At 40.9% G+C, this 23,152-nt stretch overlaps 3 protein-coding genes and 1 long non-coding RNA gene across 4 annotated transcripts; 3 read left to right on the plus strand and 1 right to left on the minus strand.

The window, feature by feature from the left end:
* The first annotated feature begins 1,599 nt into the window (after positions 1 to 1,599).
* LOC134170446 (feather keratin 4-like) lies at positions 1,600 to 1,989 on the plus strand. Its single transcript, XM_062631804.1, has one exon. The coding sequence runs from the start codon at positions 1,616 to 1,618 to the stop codon at positions 1,964 to 1,966; it is 351 nt and encodes a 116-aa protein (XP_062487788.1). The 5' UTR covers positions 1,600 to 1,615; the 3' UTR covers positions 1,967 to 1,989.
* Positions 1,990 to 12,831: 10,842 nt separating this feature from the next.
* LOC134170403 (feather keratin 4) lies at positions 12,832 to 13,410 on the plus strand. The gene has a single exon (XM_062631767.1). It carries the CDS (start codon positions 12,844 to 12,846, stop codon positions 13,192 to 13,194), a length of 351 nt encoding a protein of 116 aa, XP_062487751.1. The 5' UTR covers positions 12,832 to 12,843; the 3' UTR covers positions 13,195 to 13,410.
* A 1,032-nt stretch (positions 13,411 to 14,442) lies between these two features.
* LOC134170407 (uncharacterized) lies at positions 14,443 to 19,314 on the plus strand. The gene is made up of 3 exons (XR_009967263.1): positions 14,443 to 14,553; positions 15,150 to 15,327; positions 19,231 to 19,314. It is a non-coding gene; the product is annotated as an uncharacterized LOC134170407 (long non-coding RNA).
* A 1,763-nt stretch (positions 19,315 to 21,077) lies between these two features.
* Positions 21,078 to 21,785, minus strand: LOC134170404 (scale keratin-like). Its single transcript, XM_062631768.1, has one exon. It carries the CDS (start codon positions 21,783 to 21,785, stop codon positions 21,078 to 21,080), a length of 708 nt encoding a protein of 235 aa, XP_062487752.1.
* Positions 21,786 to 23,152: the final 1,367 nt, after the last annotated feature.

Below are 23,152 nucleotides of genomic sequence, written 5' to 3' on the forward strand. Positions count from 1 at the left end.
GATGTGCTAAGTGGTTTACCAAATTCTAATAATAGTAATATTAACAAAGATGAACAAACTGAATGAGTAATATACCGGTGCAAGGGGGGTTGGAACAAGGTGATCTTTAAAGGTCCCTTCCAACTCAAACCACTATATGATTACAGAGATCTCTGTGCTCAATCATCTTTCAAGTAGCAGTGTGCTTTTTATATCTTTAAGGGTCTTATCCGTCATCTGTAATGTGTGAATTTTCAGCTGGGTTGATATAAAAACAACAGTGTTTGTGAAGTGTGTGGGTTCATTTATCTTCAGAAATGTCATCCAAAAAAATTCTTTTCTTTGCTGTTTATTCCATAGAAGCTTTTCACTGTTGCCTATTTTTATCGTGATGAACTTGTTACTGGGCACAGTGGGAAATAAGTGGGTAAGACGATACATATACTAAAAGAAAGAGCTGGTGAGCAGACAAACCAGGAAGGTTTAAAGCAGAGGTCTGTGGGTTATAAAATCAATTAGGTGGAACCACAAGTTTTTGAACTCTAAATACCACTTTCTAAATGAAGATAAAATGGAGCTGCATACTGATATTAGAAGGAATAGCCATAGTTCAGCAAGGATATTGACTCTAATCACATACCCTCAACCTTCTATTATAGTAATCAACATGGACTTCAGCCTGATAAACAGATCAGAAAGCTCTGCTTGGTGTCTTTTAGTACTCAAGTTTTGAAATTGTGTTATAGGAAGCAATGACACCTACTGCAAGTTTAGAGAACTGGTTTCAGGGACTGTGAGAACAAAGGAAAAAATAGCAAAAATGGAAGAGACCTCAGCACCCAACCAAGTGGGATAAACATAGGAAACAGCAACCTTTGTTCTTAGTGGTACGCTGGAACCAGACACAGTGGGTATTCAGAGAGTATTTTGTTCAGGGAATATTTTGTTCAAGGCCAGGTTGTTGTCACCCAAGGCTCTGTCCCGTGTGAGGCATCCCTGCCCATGGCAGGGGTTTGGGACTAGATATTAAATTCCTTTCCAACCCTCACCATTCTATGATTCTAAATCCTGTCTTTCTCATAGAATTGAGATCCTGTCCACTGTGGACTAGCTGTCTGGGAAAGATTTCCTAAGACATCAGCTTCAAGCATCCTTAATGATACTGAAATTCATACCTCTTTGTAGGCAAAGTTGGAACCTGGAAAATTATTCATTTCATTTTCCATCTGTCTGCTGAACTCTATCCACAAGCACATTTGTAGCTAGGTATTACTCATAGTTACTACTACTACAATCCTCTGAATACCTGCAGCTGGATGTCAGTAGTGCCTTTCCAGACATACAGCCAATCAAAATACTAAAAGTAATGATACAGGTACGTGTCCTTTTGTTCTGCCTCCAGCTATTCCATTGAATCACCAATAACTGAGAGTGAATTACTTCAGCCTCCATCTTCATGTAGCACATTTAAGAATTTTCTTTCTTTCTCAACTCACGCCCCATTCAGTTTCCCCCCCCAAAAAAGATCCTTTGAAAGCTCCTATTGTCCTGAGCTGAGTAAATGTAAATGTAGTATGATTCCTATATTGCATTCACTTCTGATCCTGTATTTCAGAATTGCGTCCATCCTACAGACATGTCCTGCTATGAACGGTGCCCCCCCACCTCCTGTGGCCCAACCCCATTGGCAAATAGTTGCAACGAGCCCTGTGTCAGGCAGTGCCAGGACTCAACAGTGGTGATCCAGCCCTCTCCTGTGGTGGTGACCCTGCCTGGACCCATCCTCAGCTCTTTCCCTCAGAACACCACAGTGGGATCCTCAGCATCTGCAGCCATTGGGAGTGCTCTCAGTGCTGAGGGAGTACCTATCTCCTCTGGGAGCTCCTTGGGATTAGGGAGCTTTGGCTATCCAGGCCTGGGCAGTGGGTACAGCCGGCCCTACCGTCACTACAACACCTACCGCAGTGGCTTCTACGGGCCGTGCTAAAGCGTGAGGAGCAAGCAGGAAGAAATGACCAGGAACGCTGAAGCACAACTCGACACAGGACTGAGCTCATGGCCATGGTTTTCAGATGCAGCGTTAGACGCCCACTGCCTGAAGTTTATGGAGCTGTGGGAGCTAGTAATTCCCTAAAATGAGGGCCCTCCTCTTGTTGTACTATTTTATATTTCTAATCAAGTATGCAGTTCTGCTGCACAACTCTGTAATTGATACTGCCTGGTATAAAACTTACAATTTAGACAGTAGATGGGACTTAATTGTCAAGGTAATGTCAATGTAATGCTACACTAAGAGCTCTGTCCACAGAATAAATCATCATGAGATGTGACATTCTTCCCATGCTGAAATCTATTGCTTTGCAGTATTTCAATTCACTCTTTAGTATTATTAAAGTTATACTTTTATCACATCTCTGATCTTCTGTTTTATTTTGCTTCCTCACCTACCTTCTTTTGAGGCTTTTTCTGGGTGAAATTCTTCACTGCTTAGATCATCACTGCCCAGAGACATGATATGAATAATACTGGGGCCACTAATAAGAGAAGAACATATGTTTAGAGCTCCAGATCAAGAAAATGTTTAATTTAGCAGCTGAATTGCTTATTGATTCCACACTGACTCATCATATTACCTGGCTTTCTGCATCTGCCAAGAAATTATTCTCAAGCCTGGAAGTGTTCTATGATCTAGCACAATGCCAGGGTATCTAACCCAGCATATAATGATGTTTGTTTTAAGGAATCTTGTGATTCACACTCTCAATTACTCTGATGTGGAGCTGCAGGGTACAAAGAAAGATTTACATTCTTTTACCACCAAATCACTGTTTGAATGCTTGGATTTGTGAAGTAAAACATGAAAACATTACTTCTGCTGAAGTAAAACCGCAGAATTCTCAAAGAAGGGATACATATAGCTTCTTCAACAGCAATATTTGATGTATTTACTTGCTATTTACTGCATAAGTACTGCGTCTTTTAGGGCTTCTGATAAAAGCTAAGTTGTCCTTACTGTCCTGACTGCAGCCCTACAGAGTTCCAACATGAGTCAAGGAATGAAGCATGCCAACACAAAATAAATATAGCACATGCAGGCATTAAAACCTTTAGAAACCTTTGTTAAAGGACAGAGCTGAGATTTAAACAAAACTTGCAACAGTTACTGAAGCTACTAAACCAGTAAGTTTGGGGAGGGGAAATAGAAGAGATCCTCATGTAGGCACTGAAATAAGTCCAGTTGTAAAATTTGTTGCAGCTCGTACATTGTCACCAGTAGTTAAATTGTCCCCAGGAGTTAAATTGCTTATGGTTTATGTACCAGTCTAGCCTCATCCTGGCTTTTAATGAAAAGTCTTCCTCAAAGCTTCTTTCATCTCAGAGATCTGATGATCATTTGAATGCCTTGTTCTACTACACTCAGGCCTCTGAAGTCAACATAAAGATGCTACAAATTTCAATTCACGTAAGTAATTTGTCAGCTCTTCGGCAATTTGGTAGTTCACCAGACTGACAAGGAGCTCTCTGTTATTACACAAAGGGTTGTAATTGGGTGTGTGGAATGTGAAATTCCATCCCTGATCCGTAAGTGAGAAGTATCTTTGTTCAACAGCCTTAATCCCAAAAAGCAAGATCCAAAGGCTCTCGATCTTTTGGGTGAAATCTAAACTGAACTAGCATAATATCAGTGAAAACATTTGCAGGCTGTTAATGTTTCTAAAATATTATATACCCTCCAAGAAACACTGCTTATGTCCCTAGAGGTGAGAAGGAGGAAAAATTGGCATTTTACAGATGAAAGGGGAATGAATTCTCCAGGTAAGTGATACTTTTCACCTTTATATAGGATGAGGAGCTATGAGGAAATAATTTTTTAAGAAGACTCCAGGTAGCATTGGATAGTAGAGATTTTGAGGAAAGGGAAGGAAAAGATTCTCTTAAATAGAAAGGCTCATAGCAGCCTTCCAGTGTCTGATGGGGGCCTATAAGAAGGGGACTCTTCATTAGGGACTTCATCTGGGGAAGGACTCTTCATTAGGGACTGCAGTGATAGGACAAGGGGTAATGGCTTAAAACTTAAACAGGGAAAGTTTAGATTGGATATAAAGACGAAGTTTTTTACTCTAAGAATGGTGAGGCACTGGAATGGGTTGCCCAAGGATGTTGTGAATGCTCAATCCCTGGCAGTGTTCAAGGCCAGGCTGGACAGAGCCTTGGGTACATGGTTTAGTGTGAGGAGTCCCTGCCCATGGCAGGGGGGTTGAAACTAGATGATTTTAATGTCCTTTCCAACTGTAACTATTCTATGATTCTATTCTATGACTCTATGACAGGAGAATTTTCTTGTGGAGAATCATTAAAACATGTAGACTTTTTAATTTTTTTTTAAACCCTTTTATAGTATTTAAAGAAGATGAAGATTTAGCTGCTTTTTTTTTTTTTAATCAATTAGGTAAATTTTTAATAAAATCATTAAAGTTTCTGAAGGTGTTCCCCTTGAATTACTTTGTGAAGTTCTTTGAGTGATCTTGACTCACACTTCAGAATTGGGTTATTAGCCAGGTGATGCGGGTGCTGAGATCTTGTCATGTACCTTGAACATCAGGTAATATTAAACTTTGCATATTTGAGCCATTAGTGAAAAGCTCTTCTGAACTTTGAAGTCCTTTGATCTTCTGAAGACCAAGACCAACCCATAGACAAAGACACTCTTCATTTAGAGTTAATTCATATCTCCTGCTGAGGGACAGTGGTGCTAAGAAGAGAGATTTCAACCCTGCTTTTTGTGTCCTTTCCATGTCTGCCAGTGTTTCCAGCAGGTTGGAGCACAGCTAGGGCAGGCCACTGAAGGCTGCAGAGGTAAAAGAATCATGTAGTGATTAATGTAATGGAGAAATGCTGGGTATAATTTCTCCTGATGCCATTGTTTGGCTCAGGCAGAACCCTGGTTATAAGAACCAATACTTGAAAGCAATCTTTAACATCCACATTTGTCTTCAATTTGATGTGAAAAATGTTGCATATCCCAGCTACTTAGTGTGATTTCAGGTAGGAATAATGGTGATCCCTCAGATGAGAGACTGCACAGAAATCATACTGAGAATTAGAGGCAGTTAATAAATGTCACAAAGTAATAAGATCAAATAATCAAGCTCTTTCATTGAAAGTGTGGTTGAGTTTAGCATGGAAAATGAAGTTAAATTTATGATTGGGTAGAGAAATGCAGCCTTATGTGTGTATTAGCTATATTCATACATACACTGGGTTTGTATGGAGAATTGTGGGTTAGTCCAAGCAGCTTTAGAATGTGTTTTTTTGTCTCTGATCAGCAGTTCTCACCAGCCTGAATTTTCTTTAACCTCAGCTCTATGTGTGGTATTGAAACAGTGCAGAAATCTGGGGACACCTATTCTACATCTTGTCTTGTGGTAAAGCTAAGTCCTTGAAATGGAAATGCTTCAGCCCAAGTCCCCATCTCAGTCCTAAATGGTTATTCACCTAAAGGAGTGAAGTCTTGAGTAAGGGCTATGCATTTCCTATACTCCCTTAAGCAGTGTCTTGATGACTAAAATGAAGCATAAAATTTACATTGGCCTTAGGAGGTGACATAATTACTGCTGTAATTCAAACGAGTCACCACAGTCTTCCAAGCAATTCAGTGGGTGCCCATTGGTGAAGATGAAAGCTTTGTCTGTACTGGAATGTGAATATAATAAGGGGAAGGGAAAAAAATAGAACAATAGTGAAAGAGATTTTGAGTCAGGAAAAATAAGGTTGATGAGTTTGGTGGGTTTTGCATGCAAAATCGTGAAATAATTTCATGCATAATGTATGTTTCTGGTCTGCTGGCAGTCTGCAACATGGTATAAAAGCCTATACAAGACAAGACTTTTCCATCCACTTCTCTGGCCTTATTCGCCCAGGTGAACAGGTAAGTCTGAATCTACCCAGTGTCTTTTTAAATGCTAAACTGTTACTTTGATGACTGCTTTTCTGCTGTTGTTATTCTTAGTTCTTCACAAATATTGCTAGCTTCCCCCACTCCCCTTGGGAAGCAAAATTAGAAAGCCTTAGTTCTATCAAAAACAGGGCTTTATTTACTTGTGAAGCAGGGTGTGATGAGACAGGACTTAGAGGATACTGACAATGCTGTCTCTCAAACAGCTTCATGCTCCATTTTATAGTTTAGTGCTAAAGATGTAGTTAGCCAATGAACCTGGAAATACAGTATCATCTTAAGAAACTGGCACTAGCAAAACCATAAACCCATGTCGAGTCCAGGGTTCTATCCCTAAGTCTTGTTTTCCACAGGCAGAAGGGCAGTGATCCCAGCAGACCCAAATACATTGAATTCAAATCAAGGCAGAAACTTCTGAAGAGGAAAATAATGCTTCTGCACATTCCAAGTTTGCCAGCTGTGGTCATACAACATTTGGGCATTTGGGAGCAAAGGATGCTTCTTGAACACTGTTCTACAGCTCTGCAAACAGTGTTGGCTGGGCTGTTAGCAGTTAAGTTCTAGCATTAAGGCACTAAAACCAGTTATGTGTCAGTGTTCATCTCAGGGTCACTGTCGATGCCTCATGAGAGCTCCAGCTGCTGTTCTTCATCTCCTGGTCACAGTCACAATTGTACTTCAGGGAGACAGTGCAAAGGGAAACTACCAAAGAACAGGAGGTGCCTTTGCTGGTAAGGCTTAGGGTATATTTTGCAATGACTGGCACCACAGTTCAGAGGCCAGCATAGGGCAGAAGCATCTTCCAGCAGCCTTATAAAGATAGGAGAAACCTCTATGCTATTTTCAGACTATTGTGTACTTTGATCTGATAAGTGATCACCTTTCTGACTACCTTCTCTAGGTACTTTCATAGACATTATGCTCCCGCCTGACTTCTATAAACTTAATACAGAATTTTATTACATTTACTTTCTTTCCTGTATTTCAGACTTCTCTGTCCTACAGCCATGTCCTGCTCTGACCTGTGTCCTCCCACCCCCTGTGGTCCAACCCCACTGGCAAATAGTTGCAATGAGCCCTGTGTCAGGCAGTGCCAGGACTCCACATATGTGATCCAACCCCCTCCTGTGGTGGTGACCCTGCCTGGACCCATCCTCAGCTCTTTCCCCCAGAACACCGCCGTGGGATCCTCCACCTCTGCTGCGGTTGGCAGCACTCTCAGTGCTGAAGGAGTGCCCATCTCCTCTGGCAGCTCCTCAGGATTAGGGAGCTTTGGCTATCCAGGCCTGGGCAGTGGGTACAGCCGGCCTTACCATCGCTACAACACCTACCGCAGTGGCTTTAGTGAGCCATGCTAAAGTGTGAGGAGCAGCAGGAAGAAATGACCAGGAACGCTGAAGCACGACTCGACACAGGACTGAGCTCAAGGCCATGGTTTTCAGATGTGATGTCAGACACCCACAGTTCCACCTGAAGTTAGTGGAACTATGGAAGCTTCTAAAATCAGGCCGTTGCTTGTCTTATTCTTCAAATACTTCATACTTCTGATGAAATACTATTTTTTCTATTGCTGTAAATGGGACTTGATTGTCTCAGTTCACAGCAGCACTGAGAAAAGTAACCCAGGATGAAAGGCACAATAGCTGTTGTCTTACTGAATCCTGGAAATATATAGTTTGTACTTTTTTATTCTGCTTTTTGCCCTCATTAAAGTTATGCTGCATCACTATCCAAGTCTCCTGGTGTTTGTTTGAAAAACTCTCAGCAGCTCACCTTTGGTAAGATTTCTTACTGATCCTCTGTTTTATTAATCAAAAGCTGCTTTTCCGTGTTGACTAGAGGTAAGTATGACCTCTGATGACTTCTCTGCTAAGAGATCATTTTATAGCCAGGAAACTTGGGGAATATTGCATATACAAGGTCGATAGTTTGTAAGAAAGTAGAGGCTTAGTCACATTGTAGCAAAGTGGATACTATGTATTGATATAGTATCTACTTTGTATACACATACCATACCTTCGCTGCTTTTCCTTCCCCTGCTCTGAGGGGGATCTGCATCATGAGGGTTAAGACTGTGCACTTAGAAGCGCCTGTTACCAAATTCTCTCCATCATTGGAAAGCATTTCTGAGCCAAACGGGACCCAAAACTGGGAGTCTGGAAGGGAATACTCTCAGAATAGACCTGTTCCCCCTGCAGATCATATTACGTATCTTTTATAACTAATTCCAACCTATGTAAGGCTACTCAAATTTAGATGTGTAACTCATGTTGTTAACTGAACTGCTGGTGCCTCTGTGGATCTTCACAGGCTGATACTGAAATAGTGGGGTTGGCAGAAGTACTTGTGTATGCTCACAGGTTGTAGGTATCTGCAGGGTAAGCGACAAGTTGAACTTTCACCCTGTGTGAAAATCTAGTTTCAAAGTCTATTTTGAGATGAAAACCTGTCTTGAGATGAAGCCACAGAAAGGCTTCAAAAGGGTGTGTGTTAGTCCTGGGTCTGCAGCTCCAAACAAGACAAGAAGTCTGTGATCTTTTCCTTCCTAAATGACTAATGCAAGTAAATGTAAAATCAGGGACCTGGAATCTAATTGTAGAAAAATGCACCTAATCAATGGCTCATCTAGTGCTTGGTGAAGTAATGCCTGGTGAAAAGGTTTTATATCAATATTTATTGGCAATCCCTTGCTCTGAGGTGATGAATTACAAGAACACATTCATTAGCCTGGGTGGCACCAAGACATCATTCTGCAAGGAACATGTCTGACGTATAGGACCTTGGGTAGAGAAATACTGATTGCACTCTTACAATCTGAAATATAATGAAAATCTCCATTTCAAATATATTTAAGTAATAACTAAAGGCCACCCATTGGGGGAGTAGTGTTTTGCAGTGGTTCTGGAGAGTAAATAATTTCTTCTCTCCAAGGTAAATTAATTTTTGTTGTTGTTTTCTTTTACTGTTCCCATTGAATTCCAGCCTAATGACCATGCTACACCCGATTCTTTGCAGAAATACCCCACAGATCTGTACGCAGTAGTTTTTTGTCAAAAAGGGAAATTGTAATGTAAATTGATGAAATTTATCAGACCACAGTCAGATGCAAAACCAAACCTCAAACTTTAGTAATTTAAAAGTTGTTCATAACAGTATTTGAATAACATTAACAATGAAAATAGATATGCTAATGTATGGACTCAAGGACTACATATCTACCCATATTTGAACACCTTTGCCCTGAGGGAAATTCTCTGAGCAGCAGAAGCTGAATCTGCAAAGCCCAAATCATAGGCTTTGCCTACACCAAAAGGCATCTGAGATTACACATACAGCAGTGTCACTCATCTGCCTGGGCTAAATAACAAATTATAGCAAATACCAAGTGGTGGGTTGCACGAAAAATAGCAGTGCCGGGCAGAGGCATCCAGTCTGACTAAGTTGAACAACCTTATGCTACAGATACATCTTCTGTTTTAAGCAATAAGCCAGAAATTGCTAACACCATGAGGGCATTAAGCAGATTTCACCCTCAGTCACCTGGAAGCAGGTGCCATGGATTATTCTGTGAACTTCAAATGGTGTGTAGGACACGCAGATTGCTCCTAATGTAGTCAATAAACACCTATATTAATACAATTAGCTAAGAATGAGTTTTAAGATAAAAGCAAGAACTATCAGATCCATTGTGAATGGTGAGAGAAAGGAGAGCTCTGAGTTGCCAGAACTTTTTCAGATTAGTTCAACTTCTCAAAGCCTCTGAGGCATCAATTTCTTTATATAAGCTAATTAAAAAAAAAAAAAAATTGATTGCAGATGGTGCTTTTAATTTCTTCGAAATATCCATTTTCTGTGTGTTTGTTTCTCCATGCACACATTTGGGGTCACTTTTGTGCCTGGGGCCATTACTGGAGTCAGCTTCCAGTTCCATTCTGATTAAGGTTTTTTGTTCAGACACTTCGTCACCCTCTGTTGTCTCAGGAGGATGTTCTCACATTATGCAAAGAATTATAATTATAATCTGAATATATAGGTCTGTCCTTGATCATACAAAAACCCCTGTGAACTTCTGATTCACTCACTTGAATTCACCTCAAAGATGGGGCCATTAAGTCATTTCTGCCTGTATACTAAATTTGTATACTAAATTGGTTGGAGTTAGAAAAATAATTTTTTTTTTTTTTTCCAAGGAAGGCTGTAGACAGCTCTTAAAATGTTGCTAGGCCTTTTTTATTTTAAACTTATAGTCTGAGACTCTCCCTTGGAGCACTGTGTCCAATTCTGATGTCCTCAACATAAGAAGGACATGGAACTGTTGGAGCAAGTCCAGAGGAGGCCACGAGGATGGTCAGGGGCCGGAGCACTTCCTGTATGGAGACAGGCTGAGAACATTAGGGCTGTTCAGCCTGGAGAAGAGGAGCTGCCTACCTCTTAGAATACAGAGAAATACTAAGGAATGGAGAGGGTTGGTGAAGATAGAAAAACTTAGGCCAATTTATCTGTGAATCTCCTTGAAATAGGAGATGGTTTAAACTGAACCTTGAACTATTTCTTTAATTAAAAATAAAATACTTTAATTCCTGCAGCTAGGAACAGTGACATAAATTTTAGAACCCAATAACTGACCTGCACTCTCAAATCTTAATAATATATTATTATAGCAGTGATATAAGAATTCAAATATGGGTCATGTATCTTCAATTTGCACATATGATCTTTTGCATGCTTAGCACTTTAATAAAAGCTTCTGATAAACTTTGAAGTTCTCAGGAGCCTATGACCAAGCCAAACAAGTTTCTCTTCCCAGGGGATCTTTATAAAGACACTCCTAATTTAAAGATGATTTACATGTCTCAGTAGTTCAAGTGCTAGGAGAGCAGAAATTTCAGTACTAATCTCTGTGTGTAGGATTGCTTATGTATTTTACTCACTTATTATTTATCCTGCATCCCCCCACACTCCCCAAAAGGCTCAATTTCATTGTGCAATCCAAAGACTGCTGCAAAGTGACAGAAAAATTGACTACAAGTGAAGAAGTTATTGACACTTTCTATACTTTTTATAGTTCTCCAGCTGGTGCCATTGGTCTACAATACATCTGTACTGAATATTGCAGCATAGCTGGAGAAATGAATGCTGCACTAGGAAAGGAAGAATTCATGTATGTGATGTCTGCCTTCACAGCTGACTTTTGGAAATTCTTATCTTTTGCAGAACTCTTCCTTGAGAACAAGCATCACCAAACAATACAACATATTTATGCATGTGGAAGTTAACGTAAAGCCAGTTGCTGATATTTTGAGATCTGAGATAAGAATAAAAGTGGATTTGTGAATTCTGTAAAGAACTCCTAAGTGGTTAGGCCCAGGATTAGAGACAGACTCTTTCACAGAAGTGCTATCACTTGATATTATCTCATTAGACTGGACTTCTAATACTCTTTTTTGTTTCTTCTTCCATGACAAAGGAACTGTATCTGGTGTGTTTTTCTAGGTATATCTCAGCCTTTGTACACAGCCATAACATTTCAGTTTCTTCTGATTCTGACAGGGTTCTTCAGTGTCCCTCCCTTTTGTACTTGTGCTTCTTCTCTAATTTTGGGGCTGGAGTTGGGTGAAAACTGCGTTGTTCCTGGCTATTTTCTGCAAAATTCAATCTCTCTTTTCTCTAAAAGCAGCTTGAATCCCCAGACTACAAGTGCTCATGGGTTGACTTCCAAAAGCTGAAATTCTTCATGGTTTCCAACAGTATTTACCTTGCAGAGAAGTGTACAAGGGACTGTATTATGTAAATTAAGATTAATCTTCTTTAATGACACCAAGCAGATCCAAAAGGGTTTTGAAGGCAGAATAAATCCTTCTGAATTAATCATTCTAGTGTTTGGAGAAATTAACTTGGCCCAGAATATTTTAAGATGAAAGAGACTTGTGGTCAGATATTCATGCCACAAGATAAGGAAGTGAAGCACTAATACACACAAATACTAAGGCAAAAAAACATGTAATCAGTAGTGGCTCATAAATAACTTCATGCACAAAGAATGCCCTAAGTTGTTGGGCAACCTGGGCCTCAGTATAAAAACCTGAGCAACTCAAGGCTCTTCCACCTATTTCTCTTGCCTTCTTTGCCTTGGTGAACAGGGTAAGTCTGAACCCATTTCTTCTCTCTTTATATGTTGAGCTGTTGCCCTGATGATTTTGTAGTTTTTCATCCCAAATGTTGTAGTATGAAAGTGGAAGTTTTTTGTTGGTGGTCAGTTATAAAAATCATTGAATGGGGTGATTAACTACAAGTTAGACAGTTAGGTGTATTTATTCAACTTTGGGAAACAAACAAGTTTTCAAGTCCTGCAGCTGAACATAAAATATCTGTAGTGAATTCTTGGGTCTGTTCAGAGTAGTGTGCTGGTCTGTGGAGAATCCAGATAAGGCCACATCAGAAAAACACTGGGATAGTGGCCAATACTGGTAGTCATGGATTGTCAGCTCTCCACATAGAGCCCATGCCTGCCTTTGAAACTCAATTCTTAGTTCTGTAAGCAAGGAGTGACCTTCTCAATCCTCCAAACAACTGCATACAGATTTGCACTGTAACATGTAAGGTCTGCTAATGATTTTAATATTAACAATACACAAAACCATCCTGGATTCAGCTGCCTGTTTCTATTTCATATAGAACAAATTTTAAGTGCCTAAGCTTCTATTTTCCACTTTCTAAAACTTGGCAAAGGGAACTCCAAGAGAGGTCTCCTTAGAGAAAATACAAGATCAACCCTGTCAAATATCATCTTGTTTGTGATAAACTTCCCTTATCAGAGAATTCAAGCTGTACAAATACAGTTTGATTTAAATTCTTGTATCGCATTTCTTCCTTCTTTTGTGTTTCAGATTTACCTCCATCCCTCAGACATGTCCTGCTACGACCTGTGCCCCCCCACCTCCTGTGGCCCAACCCCATTGGCAAATAGTTGCAACGAGCCCTGTGTCAGGCAGTGCCAGGACTCAACAGTGGTGATCCAGCCCTCTCCTGTGGTGGTGACCCTGCCTGGACCCATCCTCAGCTCTTTCCCCCAGAACACCACAGTGGGATCCTCAGCATCTGCTGCTGTTGGGAGTGCTCTCAGTGCTGGAGGGGTACCCATCTCCTCTGGGAGCTCCTTGGGATTAGGGAGCTTTGGCTATCCAGGCCTGGGCAGTGGGTACAGCCGGCCCTACCGTCGCTACAACACCTACCGCAGTGGCTTCTATGGTCCGTGCTAAAGCGTGAGGAGCAAGCAGGAAGAAATGACCAGGAACGCTGAAGCACAACTTGACACAGGACTGAGCTCATGGCCATGGTTTTCAGATGCAGCGTTAGATGCCCACAGCCTGAAGTTTATGGAGCTGTGGGAGCTTGGCATCTCCTAAAATCAGGCCTATGCTTGTCTTACTTTTGTTACGCTTTACTTTACATTTCTGATCAAAAGTCTTGCTCTCTCGTGCTTTTTTTTTTTTTGTAATTGAAAATGACTAGAAAATATGTAATTATTAGAAATTGTTTTGCATGGCTGAATTAGTACAATTCACTTAAACAAAGAAGAAGGAAGATCTCATTTTGCTGAGTGTGTCATTGTGAGAGGGATGAGTGGGTACTATCCTTAGTGGACCATGGAAATGTATTCCTTATGCTTTACATTGCTTCCTTCCATTCCTCAGCCTCATTAAATTTGTGCTGCATCATAACCTGAGTTGTCCTGTACTTCTTTCTTTTCCCAGCCCCTTTTCCAGCTTGTCTGTACTGAACCAAGTCCCTTTACAAGTCACCAGTTCCAGAAAACACTGTGCACATAACTTCATACCTATTGCCAAAGGAGAACGAGTCAGACTGCAGTTGTGGAAGAAGATTTTCTGTTGTCTGTATGTGCTAAAGCAAGCCTGAGACAATTTATCAAAGCCTGGAAAGTGATGATGGTCACCTGTAATAGGTGTGCCTCCTGTTGTTACATAAGCAGGAAATTTTAAACTAAGGAAGCTTCTTCTGTTACACTTTAAAGACCCTCTACCTACAGTACCATGATGATGGAAAAAGGCCCTTTAACTGTTTCAATATTCTTGCTTTATAAGAATATGTTTGGTTTGAGAATAATGTCTTTGGGGATGAGAATGGAACAATAAGCTGATTTGAGAAGGGGAAAATTCAGTGAAAAGCTCACTGAGGGGATTACTGTTTCTGCTTATCCTTCCGTAGATGTGATAGATAAGAGTATCCTTGCAAAAAAAAAAAAAAAAAAAAAAGAGGATAGATGGATACAGCACGAAAATTTACTAGGAACGCTCAAAATTATAGAGATAAACCTTCTTCTGAAGCACTACATCCACTCCTCATCTTGTTGCACAAATAGGATATATGTACTATTACCTGAGCAACATAGAAGATGATTGTGGTTTTCTTTATCCTATCTGTGGTACTTTGGAAGACTCCTTTCAAAGGAGGGAGAGATTATGCTTTTCCTGAGCACAGCTGAGATTGCTCATGGCAGAGGTGCTGGGGGAGATGCAGTAAGCTGGAACGCTCTTCTGAATGGAGCTTAGAGCTTTCTGATGGGTGCAGCACCTCTTGGCATCTGAGATCAGGCCCTGGTAAGTCTCAGACAGAAGGAAGAGAAGGCTATGTGGAATTGGTCTTTGAAATTTGCTGGCCTGGGAGCAGGTCTGGGAGAAAGATGAAAAGGTTTGAAGTTCTAAGCCTTTCTTAGTGTGTCTTTGTAAACTGACTCCTATTTGTTGTGTCTGGTAGATCTGTACTTTATCAGGCATTGCTTTGGTTGGCTGTGTTGTAATAAAGGTGGTGTTTAGAGACCAGGAGCTTTGGTCTTTACAGGAAGAAGGTTTGAAAAGCTCTGCCTGAAGGCTCTGGATGACTCAATATCCTGTCAGCCCATACAACTCACAGCCTGATATCTCTAAAACTTCTTTCTTGGAGTCTTTGTCTGTGTCTGTACAGACGGATGTTGAACTGTAATTAAAGCCAGGGAAAGATGTTAATGAAGTTATACTGACTATAGTCATTACTGGAACTAAATTAAAGGAGGTTCATCAGTCCCATTGTAGAATTACTAATTTTAAGGACTAGAATTTCTTAATAAACAACAGAAGAGAATGGAAATTTAGCAACTTGATATTATAATATAATAGAAGGTTGATCTGAATTAAATACATTTTTTTTTCTATCTCAGCTGAAACTATTGCTCAATCAAAGGAGATGCATTCCAAAGAAGTCATCACTCATTTGCAGTTGTTGCAAAATTGCTTTCTCTTATGGATTAAACCTATGTATCTAACACAGCAGAGAAGTTATAATTCCACAGTATCAATATGGCTGGAAAGAATAATGGCTGAGGTAGCACAGTACAGGTATTTTTAACATATAGAGGTGGACAGAGAATGACATTTCTCATGATAAAGTACATTCTCCTACTCTTGTAATCCCTTTCTGCAGTTCCCTCTTAAGCTTTCTTCAAATCAAATCTTTCAAAGCTCTTTGCAGATTTAAGCCCTGTGCATGTACACTCTTTCCAAAGTTAGGATCTGTTCCTCAAGTGATCACAAATTGCAGCAGAAAGAGCTGCCTAATTTGGGTTAAAACTTATTGTAGCTACAAGTGTAGCACAGAACCAAAGTAAAAGGTTTCTCTGTATGATTTTGTAGTTGATCAGAAACTGGTTTAGACACTGCTACAGTATATGAGCTAGATTATAATGTTACAGAGAACTTTCTAGGCAAGACAAGCTCAGGTGCTACCTCTCAAGTTACTGTCATGTTTGCTTTGGAAATGTCATACCATGTTAGACTGGGGTCTACAAAATCAGGCAGCATGTGTCAATAAAACATAGTATTAAACAATGAAACAGCAGCATAAGCCCCAGTACATGGTAGAGTACATATGCTCTGAACAAAAGAACAGTCTATGTCTTCTCTATCTCACTTTATAAACTCACATCTGTTAATACCTATCAGTGAACAGCTGGGACAAGTTGGTCCCATAAGCAAAAGAATAATATGAGATGTTTTTGCAGAATAATAAATATTTACTACTGTTGATGTTGAAAATGTATCTCAGTACTGAATTTTGTAGAACTGAAACCAGTATTGTACTGTCTGATGTGTATACAGGGGCAAGGTATGAGGCAGGAAGGCTCTGAAGACCAAAGGCTTTCTTGGGCTGCCTGGAGGATCTGAGACTTTCTTGCACATTTACTAACCAGGTTCTGCATCTATTAGGGCTTTTTTTTTTTTTTTCTTGCATGTGGCTGCTTTCCCACTAATGAAATGGTTTTGTTTGCTGTTTATGTTTATTGTCTGGACTTATCCTGGTGTTGGACGAAAACCACAATCCGCAGTGTCTCTTTCATCTTTTTGATTTACATCCATTCAGTATACCTGGCTCCATCATACTGACTCCACCTTCCCAAAATATGAAGGAGTCAAAATTCAATTTGGTTGAGAATTTTGTCTGCACTTCAGCAGTTTGGTTACACTGGCCCATGAAAGTACCACTGCTGTAGCAGCAGGAGCTTGTCATTTCAGTTGTGAGTGTACAACTTTATCCCTGATAAGTGGTTATGAGAGTTAGGATCACTACTCTTTGTAATATTTCAATGTACAACATCCCAAAGCTTTTTGCTCCTAGGATAAGGAGATTGAGCCAACCAGGCTAACTTGACATATGATCACCTTCACAAGAGGACTTGTGATTCATTTTATCATCATCATACCTTTTGATGAGCTTGTTTTCAAACCCACATTCTTCTCTTATGGTCGATAGGTAGTTATTCCTATAAAGGAAGATGTTTTTTTACATTTTGGTACCATAGCAGTGTGTCTCTGTGTGTTCATTGGCAAGAGCATTGGGGAAAGACTGGTAAATCTCAGGGGATAGGAGAACTTCAACCAACAGTGTCACTAGTAGAGATAATCACATACCTAAGGGCATCCAGTAGCTGATGATTGGAATGAGGTTTTTAACATGATTTTGTGGAAAGACTTACTTGTATTTTATGTAAAAAATGGAAGTACAGCAGTTTGTGACACCAATGTGAGGAAGTTTGAGAAGTTCGTTAGTTATCTTGGTAACAAACTGTAAATGCTGATCATGTTCAAATAGTGTCCAATACTTTCACATTTTCTGATAGTGCCTCGTTTGCACATCTGAGCCATTGATGAAAACATGTTGTAAACTTTGAAGACTTCTGTTCTTCAGAAGTGTACAGTCAGCATTTATTTCCCAGGAGATCTTCTTGAAGATACTCACAGTTCAGAGATCATTTGCATGTCTCTAGCTAAGTGATTTAAACATTAAGAGACGACAGGTGAGATTCAAATACTGATCCCTCCCCTAAAGACTGCTTATGCATTGTATGTAATTACTTTTTAATCTAGAGGTTGTCTTTGAAAAGAACTTGAGTTGTTGCACATTGCAAAGGTCTTTAAGGCCATGCAAAATGAAGACAACATTATTTGCTTTCAAAAGATGAAAAAAGAACAAGAATATTATAAACTGCTGTAAGTAGCTACTATTAATTTGGAATATAATTTTGTATAATAGTTCAAGACACAGTAGGGGAAAATTATAATTTAATGGCAAATGTAAAACTGTTTGGCATCTTTAATGACCCCATAGGTAAACTTGTGTAAGACTTTGAGTGCCAGTGTCTCTGAGTAAGCTAAAATTCACATGCATCCTCAATCTGATCTCAATTGTTTTCCTGGAGTTTGATGTAAGAAGAAAGCTAAAACTGCAGACTCCTTAGATTAAGGACTTTGACAGTTCCCAAATTGAAGAGCTGTGTCCCAAATTCCCTCATGGAAGTGTAGTAGTTTAATATTAAAAGAATAGATCAGACTGCCTGTACTCTTTCATCCTGTCTCCTGAGTTAAGAAAGTAAAACATGTTCCCTCAAATAATCTATTTCCCAGTAAGTGCCTTGTAGACTGGAAAAGTGTAATTAGCTCTACTAAGTGCTGTCTGTAACAATCTTATTGCTGAATCTGTGCAGCTGTCTGGTTGTTTGAGAGGAATTTGGCAAAACTGCAGTCCAACAGTCAGAAATGGTAACTTCTGGCCTTTTCAGAAAGGAATGTGTCAAAAACTTCTTCTCTCCAAGAAGATGGAAAGGGGATTTCACAGGGGAGTTCACATACGTCTTTAATACATGTATTCATCTGTGTCAAATTATGTACATTGCATATACTGTCCTTAGGATGCAAAATAATTTCTTTAGTAACTCAGATGAATCAGCTGATCTGACCAGGAATTAACTGGGCTCATAAGATCTTAAGATAAAAGAAACCTCTCCAGTGGAATGCATACATTATGATGAGGAAATTAAATCAAGGCAATAAATACAAACATTGAGGAAAAAGTAAATCATCATCTGGGAATATTTTGCATACAAGAAGTCTTCAACAATTAGCTGGTAAATAGCTACATGTTATTATGTCTCACGTCTTCAGGCACTCTAGGAAACAGTATAAAAGCCAGCACAGTGAGTGCTGCCATCCACTTCTGCTTTTTTCTCCTTGGTGAAAGGGTAAGTCTGAATCTGTTTTCTATCTTTCAATGTCCTGAATTGTTGTCTCCATGTCACTTTATTTTTACACGGTCTTGTCAATAGTAGTCTAAGGTTTATGCTCTTTATCAGTGTGTGTGTGTGTGTGAGACCTGTGAGTAGATCTTTCTCTGAAAGAGGGTAGCTGTTTTTGAAGGGTGGCAATTGCTAGCCACAGGACTTCAGACTCCTCTTTCTGGATCATTCAGTTCCAAGATGTTCAGAACTCTGCATGTTAATTGTTAAGCAGCTAGAAGTAAATGTGGAGAATCTGTGAAGGGATTTTGGCTTTCTCAGAGCTTTTTCTGTAGACAGACAAGCAGGCTCAAATTTTCAAAAGTGTGCTGAGCAAGCATGTCTTCTTGCACCAGGATACTGTGAAAATAAGGTTTCTCCTAGCCATATCATACAGGAGATCATAAGTTTTGTCCCTTGCTTCCCTCATGTTGCAGGGCTGCATACATCCTGGAAGAGTCTTGTGGAAAATGAGCTATCAAAGACTGCTCAGGAGCAGGTAGAGCTACCCCTTCAGCTGTCCTCCGTAGCATACAGGAGTTTGAGTTTCATTGAAGTCTCCTTTGAACCTTAGACAAACACATTATTCCATTTGCCATATAGTCTCTTGCATGCTCCATCATCTTAGCAGCTTAATTTACATGACTATAATTACAACTTCTTTCTTGTATTTATTTCCTTCCCTGTATTACAGACAGTTCCACCCTTCAAACATGTCTTGCTATGACCTGTGTGCTCCCACCTCCTGTGGCCCAACCCCACTGGCAAATAGTTGCAACGAACCCTGTGTCAGGCAGTGCCAGGACTCAACATATGTGATCCAGCCCTCTCCTGTGGTGGTGACCCTGCCTGGACCCATCCTCAGCTCCTTCCCACAAAATACCACAGTGGGATCTTCAGCATCTGCAGCTGTAGGGGATGCTCTCAATGCTGGAGGGGTCCCCATCTCCTCTGGCAGCTCCTTGGGACTTGGGAGCCTTGGCTATTCAGGTCTAGGTGGCCTTTATGGGAGGTCCTACCGTCGTTACAACCGGTGTGGGCCTTGATAAAGCCTTGGGGGAAAAAAATCAAAGGAACAACCAGAAGCTTACAAGTGTGATCTGAATGCAGGACTGAGTTCATGACCATGGCCATATGCTTGCTGACCACCCTCAGCTTTCCCCTGAGCTACTGGGACTGCAGGAGCTTGGCATTGCTGATTGAATGCCTTTCTCTGTTATCAGTGAGGTGAAAAACATAACTTTTATTGTTGCATATAGGAGTTGGGTGTCCAGCTGTAAAGCATTGCCTTGAAATGGATGATTAGTTTTATCCAGTTTCAGCCCTACTGCTTTCTTATGCTGTACGTTTTTTTTTTATTCTACTCATTAAATTTATGGTGCATCATAATATGTATCTTGCAATGTTCTTCCTCTTTGGAGCCTTCTCTTGGAGAAATTTGCTTATGTATAAATTGTCAGTACAGACGGATCATCATTAACTCTTACCCTACCAATTAGGGAAGGAGGTAAACACAGATAAATGCAAGCAATGAGTAATACCCCTTCTTTTACAGGGTATATTTTCCTTCAGTCACACTTCAATAAGTACAATATGAAATTAAAATCCCTGGCTAACAATCAATGAAGGGAAAGAGGTGGGAAAGCTCATGTTGTCTTACAGGAAATATATAATTTCATTGCTTGGAGTTCTAATATTTTTGAGCTCATAAAATTCTAACAATCTCTAGTATTACTTTCATGCTCACTTTTTAGATTATGAAGATTTTGCTGATAGCAAAGAATGGTGGTAAATATCAGGAAAAACATTTAAAAATCGACCAGTGGAAAAAAACCCAAAACCCACTATGTATGATTCTTTTGTTGGATGCTAGTTAAGGAATGCTGCAATTAGGTGGAATTCGTTGCTAAATTAAGTGGTGAGCTGAGGGCCTTTGTGGTGTCACCAGAAGTCCTCAGAGCTAAAACAATTACGCCACCTGTTCTGAACCTTGAAGATAATGACTGTTAAATTGCTAAACAAACATTCATTAACACAGTGCTGCTGATGCCTTAAGGATCCCAATTAAACTTCCATTCTACCTTTTATAGAGTGATTGAGCAGGGCAGATTGTTAAGTTAACTCAGTATACCAAGGATTTTTGCTCCTGGAGGAGACTAAAGGCAAACAAAAACTGGAGAAATTCTCATGCAACACCACGGAGATTTAATGCTAAAGAGAAGTCAGCCATTCACAGAGAATCAAGGCAATACAAGGGGAACACAAGTGTGATGCAGGTATCAGGCTCTGGTACCAGTGCTCTGTGCAGGACACACGGGACAGCCAAGGTGATAGAAGGATGCAGGAGATACTGGGCTCAGTCATGCAGTGAGAGCACACCGTGGCACAGGGCAGTGGGCTGCTGGGTACACACAACCCCCTCAAGACCCATGCCAGGGCAGCTGACGCATGCTGCTGGTCCCCATGGCACTTGTTCCACATCCTGGTGCCATGATCCTTGCTTCAGGGTTATTGCTGGTTCTGGGCTCCATCCTGTGGACTTCAGAAAGCCCCGCAGCTCCCACGGCGGGACCTGCCCCACCTCTGGGAGGTAATGCCAGTGCCACAGGAGGAGAAGCCAGAGCTGCCAAAGCCACTGGACCCGTACTGACCCCCGTAGCCCAGGGAACCCCCATAGCCCAAGTCAGCTCCATAACCTAGGGAATGGCCATACCCAAGTGAGCCTCCATAGCCTCCCAAGCCAAAGGAGCCCCCATAGCCCCCCATACCAGAGGAGCCCCCACAGCCCCGGAAGCCCCCATAGCCCAGGGAGCTACCATAGCCCCCCAGACCAAAGGAGCTCCCATAGCCCCGGGAACCTCCATAACCCCTCAAGCCCAGGGAGCCTCCGTAGCCTCCCAAACCAAAGGAGCCTCTGTAGCCCCCCAAGCCCAGGGAGCTCCCATAGCCTCGGGAGCCCCCATAGCCCACGGAGCCTCCATAGCTCCCCAAACCCAGAGAGCCCCCATAGCCCCCAGAGCTTTGGGAACTAAAGGACCTCCCCAACAGGGCTGGACCTGATGATCCCACCACGCTCTCCTGAGGAAAAGAGCTGAGTATGGGGCCCGGCAGTGTCACCACAGCTGGCGGGGGGAAGATCACTGCTCTGGAGTCGGGACACTGCTGCACACAGGGCTCATTGTAGCTCTCGGCAATGGGCTGAGGGCAGGTCACCTCACAGGGTCGGCAGGACTCACTGTAGTAAGACATCCTTCTGGTGTTGGCTCTGAGTCTGCAATGCACAGTAGTAAGCAGGTTTCAGATGCAGAAATATTCACCTGACTCTAGATGCAGACATCTAGTGTCATGTGGAGTGGATGCCACTGGATATCAACTGCTCTTGCTTGTAGCATGATGAATCTAATATATTAAGAAGAGCTGAAACACACTGAAGTTTGGTAGTATTTTTACAGCATGTTAATAAATGAAGTGTCAGATACAGGCAACTGTTTCTGTAGTTTCATCTTGAGTCCCCAGTAGTACCTAACTTCCAAAAAGGAATATTTACCCTTCTGGTGCAAATACTACTACAAAGTGGTAGATACTGTGATCACTTTGATATTTTTTAGATTTATAAAGCTTGTAGTTCATGAATTGGAAATAAAAAGTCTGGGAAAGGGTTATTCCAAGTGGCATAGTAAAACTTCCCATTTTGTTCTAAGAATAACACCTTCTGTCTCTCACAGTTCTCTACCCTGCTAATCCGTAGCATCATGTAGAATTTAGCATCAACAGAAAAAAGCTTGAGAAGCATAAAGGTTGAACCAAATCAGACTTACCCTGTTCACCAAGGAGACTAAACCAGGAGATGTGGATGGAGAGGCTAGGAGTAGAGGCACCTTTTATATCTTTCTTAAACTGCTTACAAATATGAAACACCCTTTGTGCCTCAGGTCCTATTCAGTAACAAAACAACCTTCCCATTGAGGGATTTAATTTTGCTGGCTTTGCATTGCCACTCCCCACCTTCCAAAACAAGTGTGATACAATTTCAGTACTAAGTTCTGGGCACTGGTCTGGTGAATGATGACATCTTTCAGACATCTAATACCCAGCACGAGCACTGGGCCTCTGCTGTTTTTAGGGTTGATGAGTAAGGATCAGTTAAAGTCATCTGTCTTTTAGTAACAGTGCCATTTAAGTGAATTCTGTGAAAAGCTGGATAAAAAGAGGGAGGGGGTAATAGAAAGAGGGAGAATTTCAGGTATCTACATCCGGTTTAGAAACATGGGGTTTTAAACATCTGCATTTGCAGATCAAATACCAATAATTGCTTGTGAATTATAAGGTGGATTCCATTGTTACTTTTACTGCTGTCTTTGGAATGTCATTGAGACAGTGATACTTCAATGATACTCCCAATCCTCCTAGGAATGATAAGAGGCTTTACAAACACCTACTGAAAATTCACATTTGATGTGTTGTACCATGATTATACATGACATGCAATGATCAGCATTCAAATCTTGTGCAAGAACATCAATCTGGGGATGTGTGAATGAAGCGATCTGTCGTTAGGTACAGCTTCATGCATAAGAGTCATTTAGAGGTGAGAGCAAGTGATCTGGAGAGTCTAA

Source organism: Pezoporus occidentalis, unplaced genomic scaffold (assembly GCF_034315485.1).
Source record: "Pezoporus occidentalis ecotype Australia unplaced genomic scaffold, CSIRO_AGI_Poc_V1 ctg373, whole genome shotgun sequence".
Classification (NCBI taxonomy): domain Eukaryota; kingdom Metazoa; phylum Chordata; class Aves; order Psittaciformes; family Psittacidae; genus Pezoporus; species Pezoporus occidentalis.

What these genes read in the sequence shown, in the direction of transcription:
- LOC134170446 (XM_062631804.1), top strand. Translation starts at nt 1,616, where the DNA reads ATGTCCTGCTATGAACGGTGCCCCCCCACCTCCTGTGGCCCAACCCCA.
- LOC134170404 (XM_062631768.1), bottom strand. Translation starts at nt 21,785, where the DNA reads ATGTCTTACTACAGTGAGTCCTGCCGACCCTGTGAGGTGACCTGCCCT.
- LOC134170403 (XM_062631767.1), top strand. Translation starts at nt 12,844, where the DNA reads ATGTCCTGCTACGACCTGTGCCCCCCCACCTCCTGTGGCCCAACCCCA.